At 34.1% G+C, this 13868-nt stretch overlaps 1 protein-coding gene across 4 annotated transcripts in view; it reads left to right on the top strand.

The window, feature by feature from the left end:
- Positions 1-8326, top strand: part of LOC138332601 (uncharacterized) — a 338301-nt gene extending 329975 nt beyond the window's left edge. For 3 of the 4 annotated variants that reach the window (XM_069280617.1, XM_069280610.1, XM_069280603.1), the window contains one exon: positions 4366-8326. In XM_069280617.1, coding sequence (XP_069136718.1) covers positions 4366-4433 — 68 coding nt within the window. In that variant the 3' untranslated portion in view covers positions 4434-8326. Of the gene's footprint in view, positions 1-1693; positions 3151-4365 lie in introns of those variants that run through there. The other variant, XM_069280625.1, reaches the window with a different exon arrangement.
- The last annotated feature ends 5542 nt before the right edge of the window (positions 8327-13868 follow it).

A 13868-nucleotide genomic window follows, 5' to 3' on the forward strand; every position in this document is an offset into this window, starting at 1 on the left:
ACAGAAGCTAACAAACACGATAAATTCTGAGTTACGCTGGCTCCTTATCATTTCGCACGGATTGTCAACTAACGCATCCTTTCATTAACGAGGGAATATTTAATACATGGATACAGATACAATAAAATATCGTTACACCCAGGAATAGTGTAAACGGCCGAATGTAAACAAAGACGTCATCAAGCAAAGCGGACCTGTGATGTACATGTAACTTGCAAGTCAAGAGACATTTTCCATTTAATTATCAAGCGTAATAAATGCATTCTCATATCTGAAAAACACCGAAGAATATTTGAACACTGCATGTTGCAAGCCACCTTGCTAGTAAACCACGGAATTCTTTTCGTATTTGGAGACATAAGCAGTGAAAATCGTAAGTTTCATTTCGTTTTGCTTCTTTGCCTATCATGCCTATGGGTCGGTATATTATTATATGAACTATTTGACAGACATCGGCACATGAACTGAACTTACAACATCATGAGTATGTGTGAATTCCTGCTAACATCCATATAATCGACGTTTTATTTTATTACAACGCAACGAACAAAATTGAATATCACTTTAAATTTGAAGTAGTTTGTTGTTATATTAGCAGTTGACAAGATTCATTTTTGGTATTATTTTCTAATACGATGGCATCAAATTTAATATTAATGCATAGAGTCAATTTACCAGATTGTCAATATGTCTATAAACATCACAAATCATGTGTTTATTTGTAGGCAAAACAATGCATGATATAGATCCATAAAATATACGTACATATGTGTGTAATACACATGTGAATACAGAATTTCTTTAGATAAATAGAAGAATTGTAATGCTAGATTTATTTAAGACAATTAATATCTGGGATTTCGAAATTGGCGGTATGAACTTAAAACATCGATTAAACAGTCACTACATATAGTCCCGAGATCTCGTGCACAGCAAAATCCCGTCAAAGTCTCGGTTAATATAATTTCCGGAATATATAGCAACGAAGCGCACCGCAGCTTCGTTACATATAACTTCATGGATTCAGAGAATTTATAATAACACTTACCAAAATAAACAATAACCTGTGCACTGTAATATATCATACATGGTAAATTTACACTTGCTCAATATTACCAGTATTTGGTTTAAAGTAAGTTTTGCTAACGGTAAAAAGCATTGTATTTCATCAATGTGTATCGGGTATAGGAGACAAATTAATTATGATGCTAATATACTTAAAGATGCTCCAACGCTGACAAATGGTATTTTTTCACTATCAAAAACGGCAGCAGACGATTTAGTATTTTTCTTCAGTTACAAAAGTTACTTACTTTACACCATTACCGCCGCTGAAAAGTTTGAGCTTCTAATTTCACTTCAAGTTAAAAATATAAAAAAAAAAAATAAAAAAAATTCTGTAGCACTATATCCGATATGGAATGAAGTACTGATTGCGCTTGACCCAAAGGCAAAATAAATTATTTTATATTTTTTTTGTGTTAATTAGACTTATGCATACACGATTAAACACTAATTATTGTTCAAATGATGAATATCATTTATACAGCTGTCGGCGGTGGAGCATCTTTAACTCAAAGTACTTGTATACATGAGTCCAATTTCTTCCTTTTGTCATTGTTAGATGATTTCTGTAACTTTTTTTATAACAAATTAAGAATATTGATATATATGTTAAATTTTATAATTACAGGACTCATTGGCTAGTCATCTGAAGCAGATTCATAATTGTTGAAGACTGGAGATTATCAGGATTACTTTGGAAGCAGTGAAATGATTCTAAGGATGACTACCAGGCATATATTAAACAAGCTGCGACAACATACATGTAGCTCTGGACAACAGGCATATGGGTTGGCGCTTCTCATTCGCATTGTTTCATAATGCCAATTAAAACACCAAAATACAAAAAAGTAAATCCAGTATATTTGCAACTTTTGCAAAGAGTTGTCACCATTTGACATACTGCCGATTGTTGTCTGTGGAGAGATAGAAGGTGTTTAAACTTTTAACTTCACAGACTGACTCACGTGCTAGTCTTTCTGTTTTGTTGTAAAATTCAAACAAACAAAAAAGAGTTTTCTTAGCTTGAATGAAACACACTATATATGTTCTGACAGACGGTCATTATCAGAACTACAATTCTGTCCCATTGACTGTAATGTTGCAAAACATCAAGTGATGACAATTAGCGAGTGTCGAGTAACTTTGCATTTAGATATATTTAGAAATATCCTACATTTATAATATAAACTGATAATTTATTCACCCATCATCACGTCTGAATTATCATTACTACAATGTATATTTCAATGATTCACATCTGTGACACGGCCATATAAGTACATTGTATATGGAATGACATTCATTTATTTGCTACAACAGAAACATATTAAACAGTTTTACTTGTTGACTTTGTGCAGTGTGTTCACCAAAATGACACAAATTAACACTTCTGGTGACATAGCCCGTTGGTTGTTCCCATCAGTTGATGCCTCTATCAAATGTTTTTACAACTGTTTCTGATCTTGTTACCAATACATGTATAAACAGTTGTAAGTAATGTGACATTAACAACAAGTTGCCAATAATGTGTGATTACATGTACGTTAATTTCATATCCTTAACATAATTAAATGGGGAAAAAAACCTTTAAAACATAACAAACAAAGTATTTATTTTAGTACATAAACATAAAAACCCATCATTGATTTACAAGGTCAAGGGGAGTAACTTGTACATGACAATTTCAAAATTGACTAGGGTACACAAAATTCGGCAGTCCGGAAAATTTGTAATCTGGACGGTTTAGGCTGGGAACGAAGGTGTCCAGATTATCGAGAGTCCAATGTACATGCATATGTCAATGTATACAAATAACACACTAATTTTGAGAATGGTTGTTTTAATATGCTGTTAAGAATTCTCAGTGTCCATTTTATGCATTATATAGAGACAGTATCATACTGAATCTGACTTTGATATGACTTTTCTTCAATATTGCAGCAAAGTATCAAGAACTGCTCATTACTTACTAATATGCCTGAATACATTGTGTGTATCACAGAAGAGAACTAGAAAAAATAATGTATTGTGATGTTATTTCATGTTTGTATTAAAGTATTTTTGAATAAACATAATTCAAAACAATTCAGTTTTGATTTTGATGCAGTAACCAATTCTTTAAATGAACATTTGACCCTTAGTTTTTGTCATTTCATTTCTTCTCTTGATAATTATCTAATTAATTGCCTTTTGCCCTTTCCTCCTGTAATAGATCTGTACCACATAGTTCATCGAAAAAAAATACTTGTACCGTATTTATTATATGCATTGCACATAGTTCTTTATAAATGAGGTCTGTAAACAACATTTGCAGCATAAGCCATGAACTTTGTAAAAATGCCATCAAGGGATATCCATGTGTCAGATTATACTTTCTTCTTAATGGAGTCTTAATGTTTCCCTTGTTGTCATTTTACTGCAGATTGTTATTAGCTGTAGGTCTCCATGGCCTTGTCCTCAAGATCAATTATCAAATAATCATAACTACAAATTTTTTCTTTATTTTGTTATTCAGACAATTATATTCAAACATTAGAGAAAAGGTCACATGACACTGACTATAAATATTTGTTGAAACTGTTGAATTCAAGATAGGTTCAAAGTTCAAATCTAAAAGAAATTTTCTAGCATTTTCTCAAAATCTTCTCATAATTTTTAGATTCATCTTTTGATATGAGGAGGAATGGTTGTCTGCAATCTTAACAATTTATCCAAAATTAATGAAATGAATACTTGAAAGATAAATAACCCAACTAGATAATGACATGAGACTTGCAAGAAAATACACACCCTAAAATGTTACTAATGACATATTTGCCTTCTTTGAACTAAATTTTTGTTACATCGATGCTTTTTCAGTTCAGTACTTACAGTACTTTGATTTATATGGTGTTGATATTACTCTTTGTCCTAGAGTTTCTGTTTGATGTAATTCGTATCCTACAGACATACAAGTTGTTACTGTATCCAGCTATATTACCACAAGCCCTCCACTCTTGGATCGTGAGTTCGAATCCTTCGGTCGATGCTTTTTCTCCGGGTACTTCGGTTTTCCTCTACCATTAAACATAGCACATCCTTAAATGACCCCGACTGTTTATAGGACGTTAAACAAAATCAAACTAATTATCATTGTTGAGACATAGAAGACAGCAACATCTGTACCTTGTATTCATTATTGTACAGTAAATCGCAATAGACAAGTCAACAGGATTTGTTTTCGTGATTGTGCACATTGGCAAAATTGTATCAGATATATGAAAATAATATGTTGTATTATCCGTATGAATTTCGTTACAGGTTCTGACATGGAGCATGAAAATAGAGGTGAAAAACGAATGCGACGTCTGTCTATGACCGATCCATGATGGAATCCATGAAGGTCTTATCTACTGAACAAAGACTATTTGTCGATGTAAAAATATTCCATGTTAAGGGCACAAATATATATATCCATAGAACTTATGCATAATGTATTTGACAGTATTGCATAAGTTGCACCAGGTACATTTTTGTTTAGGTTAAACGTCAATATTCAAAGAAAAAGATGCTATACGTCCTCAACTGCAAAGCACCCTTCCATTCAAGGTAATGACATATCGCTACGTCTTTTTGTTTTAATCAAAGATAGAAATGTGCCTTTTCTCCACTATTTTTATGTAGTATTATCATGTATGTTATTTATCCCAGCATCATCAGATGGTGGGCTATTCAAATAGCCTTTCGTCAGTGGAATAGTCCGTCCCATCATCCGTCTGTTAACAATTCTTGTTGTCGCTATTTCTCAGAAATCTGTTGGGATATGTGTAAAGTTTTATATGAAACATGTAATCGTTAATTCTCAAAAAAGAAATTCTAAGTTCCTCGTTGGGTCAGCTTGAGTCCTGTGACAAGTCCTAGCACAACATGGCAAACAGTGGCCTTATTAAATTTGATAATGTTAACGCTAAGCATAGAAAATTCAGAAAAAAATAGAGGGGGAGGGGAAGAAAAGCAAAGGAAAAGATCCCTCCTTCCATTGTCCTTCCATTGTCCGACACATATCATTCTTTGGTGGGTGTCAAGATGCCTCTGTTTTATACATAATGTATTTCATTTATAACAGGTGTACTCTGTTTTGTATCTATAAAACCATTGAGAGAAACAAATCAGTAGATACTGTTATGTTTGCTACAAAATGATCTTCATGAAATAATCTATAATCCTTTTCCTTTAGTGTTCTGAGGCAGTGCGACCGTAATATTTCAGTGACTACATTTTGGAGATATGAATATCACGACTTGTTTGCAGGTACAATCTATACCGAAGTATGTGTACGGGATTTTATCTGATTTTATTATTAAGATGTCCAAGGTCGATAAAGAATGTTTCTTTTGCAACTGGAGAAAATACAAATTTATCTGTTCTTATTTTATTGATAAAATAATCTATGTCGGCAATGTCGCACATTTAAGACATAAATGTCAATTTCAAACAGTATTTGAACAGCAGTAGTCATATTGTGTTTAATGCAAGGGAAAATGAAAATGCTAAAAAAAATAATTTAAAGTTATTTAATGATTTCATATTATTAAGTTATACAGTATTTATAGTGTATGTCTATCTATATTTGATACTTCGTCAATTAAATGACACACTGTAAGAAATCGGATATTTGCATTACCCGCCAGGGAATGTCTGAAGATATTTTCAGCGAAATAGTCGCTATTTAACACCTCTGACTACCCTATAAATTACGATATTTGTGGTTTGATTTAACTTCATAGACGTGATTCCCAATATCGCACAGTAGTCGCCGCCTATTGAATTACACTGACTGAGCTGTTGTGATACTTATACATTTACATTATTTTATCTACATGCGTATTTGTTTTATAGAAAAAAAATCAATCAAAATTATACTTATAATGTTTGTTGTAAAACAGGTTGTGGAGAGTTTGATGATTTGAACAAAACATTTCATCAATTTATATCATACACGTTCTCTTATTAATCGATCATTAACTGTTTCCTTACCATATTAGAATGATTTTGTATGGAAACGGCGCTTCATATTTTTAGAATATAAATCATACGTATAACAGTGTGTAATCTACACATTAGTTAGCAAAATAATGGAGAATATTATGATATTGAAATGTTCTGTTCTAACATACATCAATCCTTTTAGTATCCAAAGGAAACACCTTGAGCTATTATCCATGGTATATGGTAAACAGTGTTTATTTTTATGTGTTTTTCAAGTCTATCACTTATAATTGAGCTTCAAACTACCGAGCATTTAAGTGGTTTCGTCAGAATTACCAAACAGTGTTTTTTAATAATTTATTTTAAAGATTCTTGTTGCGTTATTAAAACTTCATTTAGAGTGAGCTGTAGTTTACTTTAAATACATATTTGAATACAATAAGTATGTACAAAATGCTGTTATATTTAACATTCTGTCACGTTCATCCTATTAGTGGTTGATTCCATAATGTCTAGATTGTGATTTGTTACCCAAGTAAAAAAGTTCCATAAAGGGTGTTAAAATTATTTTTAGAACGTGCACTTGGGATTTTGTGAGTTCCTGGATTGTTGGGACTTCAAGTAGCATAGTAAATTTAAAATTAATCACATGATTTTTAGCTCACCTGGTCCGAAGGACCAAGGTGAGCTTATGCCATACCGTGGCGTCCGTCGTCCGTCCGTCCGTCCGTCCGTCAACAATCGACTTCTTCTCCATAACCGCTGGTCGGATTTCAACAAAATTTGACTGGTAGCATCCTTATGGGCTACTAACTGAAAATTGTACAAATGATGGGGCTGACCCCCCAGGGGCCTGAGGGGCGGGGCAAAAAGGGGTCAATTTGGCTATTTCCATTTAAACGACTTCTTCTCTGAAACTAAGCATGGGATAGCACCCATAATGCAATGGTAGCATCCTTATAGGGTGGGGATTCAAAATTGTACAAATGATGGGGCTGACCCCCTGGGGGCCTGAGGGGCGGGGTCAAAAGGGGTCAATTTGGCTATTTCCATATAAACGACTTCTTCTCTGAAACTAAGCATGGAATAGCATCCATAATGCAATGGTAGCATCTTTATAGGGTGGGGATTCAAAATTGTACAAATGATGGGGCTGACCCCCCGGGGGCCTGAGGGGCGGGGTCAAAAGGGGTCAATTTGGCTATTTCCATATAAATGACTTCTTCTCTGCAACTAAGCATGGGATATATATATATAGCACCCATAATGCAATGGTAGCATCCTTATAGGGTGAGGATTCAAAATTGTGCAAATGATAGGGCTGACCCCCTGGGGGCCTGAGGGGTGGGGTCAAAAGTGGTCAATATGACTATTTCCGTATAAACGACTTCTTCTCTGTAACTAAACATGGGATTACGCTCATAATGCAATGGTAGCATCCTTATAAGGTGGGGATTCAAAATTGTGCAAATGATGGGGCTGATCCCCCGGGGGGCCTGAGGGGTGGGGTCAAAAGGGGTCAATTTGGCTATTTCCATATAAACAACTTTTTCTCTGCAACTAAACATGGCATTACGCTCATAATGCAATGGTAGCATCCTTATAGGGTGAGGATTCAAAATTGTACAAATGATAGGACTTACCCCCCCGGGGGCTGAGGGGCGGGGTCAAAAGGGATTAATTTGGCTATTTCCATTTAAACGACTTCTTCTCTGCAACTAAGCATGGGAGAGCACTCATAATGCAATGGTAGCATCCTTATAGGGTGGGGATTCAAAATGGTACAAATGATGGGACTTATCCCCCCGGGGGCTGAGGGGCGGGGTAGAAAGGGAGCAATTTTTGCTGTTATCATATAAACGACTTCTTCTCTGCAACTCAGCATGGAAGAGCACTCATAATGCAATAGTAGCATCCTTATAGGTTGGGGATTTAAAATTGTACAAAGTATAGGGCTGACTCCCTGGGGCCTTGACGCGGGGCCAAAAAGGTCAATTAGGCTACTTTTTTCATATAAATTACTTCCTCTCTGAACCTTTGTATTGGATAGCATATTTGTATGGTATCTATAGCATCATTATATGGTTGTGTTTCAAAATTAAACAAATTTTGGAGTCAATTTTACTAATTTTTCTAATTGTAAGAGTCTTTGTGATAATTACAAAAAAAAAAAAAAAAAACCAGGTGAGCGATACAGGCCCTCTGGGCCTCTTGTTATATTTAGCTTTTATATGGGAATGGTTTTGTCATCATGTAAATGTTGTGAAATGTTGTAAATAAATTGAAAATACTATTTCATGTGTGTTTGTTGTGAACAAGGAACGAACAAAATAGAAGTGGGATTATATATTTCAAAAACAAAACAAACGTTAGTAGCTCCGTTTTACAGATCGCAATAATTCTTAGTCTCGCATAATATCGGTTTCTTTTAAGGGTTAAAATGAACGTAAACCGTCCCTTCTATGACGTCATACGTTTGTAACGTCACTTTCCGGATCCCAGCAAATGTATTTTTATTTCTCTTACCCACCTATTATAACTCGTTTCGGATAATCGGCAAATATTTCGTCTGCCAGTTTTCCGAGTGTTTACTTGATGTATACCAATCTAAAGGTGTGAACTGTTTGCTAATCAGTAAATATAGTATAATTTAAAGATTCATGCATGAAGTAAATTCCAAGAATCAAAATGGTCGCTAAACAATCACATGGAATACACATGGATTGACGGGGCCCAAACCGAAACCATTCGCGTCAGTATTGCCTAGTAACTGATTGACCTCCAAGCTTGTTATATCTCGTTGAATAAAAATAATAAATTCATCAAGGTATGTAATTATATACATGTATGATATTTTGTATGCTCCGATAATAAAATGAATATAGAAAACTTACGAGTGTAAATGAATAACCTAAAACGCCGAAGTGTGCTACAGATTCGCATATTTAAGCGTTTCTTGAGCAAAATTTAAGGGGTATCTGAAATTAAATCGACAATATTTTTAAGAATAATACGGTGAGGAATACTTTTTATTGGCTTTTCCTGTTGTAAATAAGTCTATCTTTATGGAAATCGAGTATCACGTGGTATGTGAATTAGTCCCATTACGTAACACATTATATGATTGAATAACGGTTATCATATAAATATAACCAAAACTTCTGATTGGTCAATCAGAAGTCATCGTTATATTTTTATATGGTAACCGTTATTCGATATCATTTAAGATCCTTATATAGCGATTTCCAGTCAACTGAAAGATATCTTTCGGTTGACTGCAAATCGCTATATAAGGATCTTTTAAAAATGATGATAAATACAATTTTTGTAGTTTTCAAGGACACGGATGTCATTACGGTTTGATTGTGGTTGCCATAGTAACTAAGTTACTTTATACGAGTTTTGTGAAATGACAAATAGATATAGCTCATAAGCCATTGGGCCAATTTTGTATAAACTTCGTCAACATGAAGTGACATATGGATGCCTGTATAATTTGCCTTAGCACTTGGTTCAAGTATGATTACCATAGAAACATTATTGAGGCTTCGAATTGGTTTTACTGTTCTTATATACAGGTTTCGAAGGATGGCAAACATTATCGTATTTTTTCAAGAAAAGTCGCAATGAACATAAAAGAACTTTGTGTATGGATCAAAGGCGAGCATGTTTGGACAGCATCAAGACAGTTTCCATTGTAATATGAAGTGCCTAATACCATTAACTATATATCACTCTGATTTATGATGCAATTGTCATGATCTTGCATATATTACCAGGTACGATAAAGTGACGAACATGATCCTGTAAAGGACTGAAATAAATCATGCAAATAAACTGTATTGCAGCCACGTCAGCCATACTAAAATAACTTTGGGAAATACCTATAGAGTATGTTACATCCGCTCTAGCTAATCATAAATGTCGTTCTAGATTGTTCTTTGTGATGTCGGTCAGCTGATATGGTATCTACTGAATATATGTAAGCTTCTTAAAATAACTATGACGAGATGTCTAAACTTGTGTTTAACCTAATATATATTATACGCAACATGTAAATATAGATCTATATTGAAAACATGTCTATGATGTCATCTTTTGTTGTCCCCAGTACTTTATTTAGACTATTGTTCAAGTACTTGTTCTGTCTGTAGATTAGTAGACATTTCACTGTACATTAGTTTACCTGTAGCTGTAGATTAGTTTCAACTAATCTACAGTTCCAGGTACATGTAAACTAATCTACAGTTCCAGATAGAGAGTGCCACTACATGCAGCTTTGTAAAATTGGACAGATAAATAACAAGTAGATGTAACCAAATTCAACATAAATGTAATAGAAAACTTCAATAATACATATTATTACATATTTTCTGTTTTATATATTGATTCGTGGACATCGGCATAAATCCAATCACATCAACCACAACGCATAAAATTACTCCTTGTGTTGAAAATCAAGACTCTTTAGTATTTCGACAGCACAGGCATTCCTACAACGATGTTTTGATTTTAAATAGAAATGTGAACTTTCTTTCTTTGAAAATTGAATGAATGCTTTCGATGTATTTCCAAATAATTCCACTGTTAATTTCAATGTAGTTTCCTTTAGAATCTACAGTTTTCGGTATTTCTCCTATACATGTACATACACATTTTTTCTAAAGGTCAGGAGACAATATCAAATAGAATAGAATGGTGCATATAGTAGCACTGGAGTAATGGGAAACTGTGGCAAAGATGTCAAAGAATATAGACATGAACACGAAATAGGAAATGTTCTGTACTGATAAACTCCATACATAGTCTACCTACTAACCTACTTATTGAGTGAATATTAAATGACCTAGTGGTGAATTGCCTATCAACTTACATTTAATCTATACTGTTTCAGTATCTAGTAAACTAACCTAGTCTATTAGCTAGTATTAGTGGTTATTACCTAATCTAGAACATCTCAAAATTGAGGGAAATCTCAAGCAATGCATTATCTGAAGTTAACTGAGGACACTTGATAACCTCTATGTCTATTGGCTGATCTATTGGCTAACCTAACAACCTATTGTCTATCACTTTCAAGTTAACTATTATATATATATATATGAACAAGTGTCCTAAATTGTACTTCATGAACATCGATTCTTGACAAAATTACCCTGTAGTCATAACGGACAGTTTCTTAATTTATTAATTTAAGAAGAAAGAATACATACCTGAACGTACTCGTCAAAACTCCACATTCAAATTGTCAATTTCTATAAATATGTATGATATATATCGTGAGGTGAGATAAGTTCAACGTTGCATGGACAGAATATATATATATATATTTCATGGCCTACTGTGCTCTAGTTCATAATATTTAACCCGAGGTGGTGGTAATCAACAAATGTTATATTGCACGAGGCCGAAGGCCGAGTGCAATATAATATTTGTTGATTACCATCACCGAGGGGTAAATATTATGAACTAGAGCACAGTAACCCATGAAATATTTGTTTTATTACATAATCACCAGTTTTTCAGTTGAATATTATTATAAAATGAATACGACAATCACTTAACAAAATCATCACCACCGTACCGTACGGAAAAGCTTCAAATCCTATTGAAGATTGACGTATAAACCACGTACGTCACGTTGTAACTCCGGTTTGGATGTCTTATTGTCTTCTTTAACAATATTAGACCTGCATGCAGCCTTTTGATCTAATACATTGGCCGTGTCCGTCCTCTACTCGATAAACGTCTACATGACGTGCTTGTTTCGAGATCTATAAAGCTAGCGCGAAATTGAACGTGAACCTTTGTGACGTCATAATAACGTAACTCACTGTTACGCGCGATTCCTCGGAGGTTTTCTACAAAACTAGACAACAACAGCGAGGTGTTCCTAAAGCCGTGCAATATAACATCTCGAACCGTGCAATATAACGTTTCCATGGGAGCGTGCAATATAACTTCGAACCGTGCAATATAACAAGGTTTTATTGAACAGTCGGTGTAATAGTTGAAAATATTATATTACTTCATATATAGTTTGGTGTAAACAAAGTATGTAATAAATATATATATATATTTGTTATATGACTGTGAGTTTTTCCGTTTTCTGATTGGTCTAGACCGTTCGGACATGTCTTGACAAAATGCATTATTATATGGCTGTGTGTTTTGCTCATTCCTGATTGGCTGAAACTACACTTTCCCGCCACGATACTTAAGGAATGTTTTTCATTGTTTGTTGTTTACTGCAGGTGTGTAAACTGCATTTTTTGTAGATATTTTAAATGACGCGCGTTAGTGCGTCATGTTGAAATATCTGTACAAAAAAATGCAGTTTACACACCAGTAAACAACAAACAATAAAAATCATTCCTTAATTACATTTCGGCGGACCATTTTATTTTAATTAAGCGCTGTACCTGAATTAGCGCTATGACTTGAGCGCGAAAGGCGCTAAAATTAGAATACCGCTAAAATGAGTACACGTACAGTAGTATTCACCAACAAAAAGTTAATATTTGTATAATACAGACTAAAATTGATAATGTACATGTAATAAAAATAAATGCTATCTTCTTTTTTTCTTTTTTTTTTTTATTTTTTTTTCCCTGACGGAAAAATAATTAGAGGTTATTATATGACAATTTTGATATCGCATCCTTTATCAGCCCGAGACCGCCATATCAGCCCAAGGGCCGCAGGCCCGAGGGCTGATATCAGGTCAAGGGCTGATAAAGGGTGCGATATCAAAATTGACATATCATAACCTTTTTATCACACATTTTGAAAAAAAGGAGAAAGAAATTTTAACAATTTAAAAACAAATATTTAAACGTATTGATCAATGACCGATATTCCACTGGTCATATTGTAGGCCAATTTAATGTTGAAACAGTGGAAAAACTTCATTACATGTACATGTACACTGTATAGGTTTTTACAAATACATAATCCCCGGTTCAATGAACGAGTTGAAATATACATTTTAAGCAAAATTAACAAGATCCTAGTGAATGTTAACTATCACTTAAAAAATGATAATGTTCAACAAATTCCAGCAAAGCGGGTTCATTTCAGAATGATCAGTTTTACGGACAGGAAATAGGAATTATGAATTCGACGGGAAAACTACACGTACATGTATTAAACTGTCTAATTTATTTCTGTTTCTCTTCTTGTTGAAAAACGCATGTCGTTGATTTTATTTATACCGAATACATTCTTTTTGTGTTATAATTATGTGAATTGCGATGCTTTGTTTTCGACACTGTGGACAAAGCTCATTTCAACCTGATCTTAGTTAAGACATTTATCTCCAGTAAAATCATCATGAAACAGACTATTTCTGATTCCGGATATCTTTCTCAATACGTTTATCCGATAGCTATTTTGAAATTGAAAATTGTATCCGTTATTCAACTTATCATCTGTAGGGAACTGAATCGAAGCGGCAACTCTAAAATCCGGACTGAAAACTCCGGATGACGTGATATCAGCCCGGGCCGATAACTGATATCAGCCCGGGCTGATAAATGATATCAGCCTGGGCTGATATCAAATTATGACGTCATAATGTGATATCAGCCCGGGCGCTGATATGACGGCACTGACAGCACTAGTATCGCATGGGCAAAACGTTCATTATCAAAGACAAAAGTGTGATAATATGTATTACTCGCGTATTTTCCTTTGGGACTCGATGTCAATTTGAAAAGGGTAAAGGTCCATCTATAAATTCCACTCTATCGTATAATTACATTGATAAACACAAAATGTGTTTTAGTTCTCAATCCTAATGTCATCGAGTTTATAGTAGTAAATGGTGATCATAT

The sequence above is a fragment of the Argopecten irradians genome, chromosome 1, assembly GCF_041381155.1.
Source record: "Argopecten irradians isolate NY chromosome 1, Ai_NY, whole genome shotgun sequence".
Taxonomy (NCBI): Eukaryota; Metazoa; Mollusca; class Bivalvia; order Pectinida; family Pectinidae; genus Argopecten; species Argopecten irradians.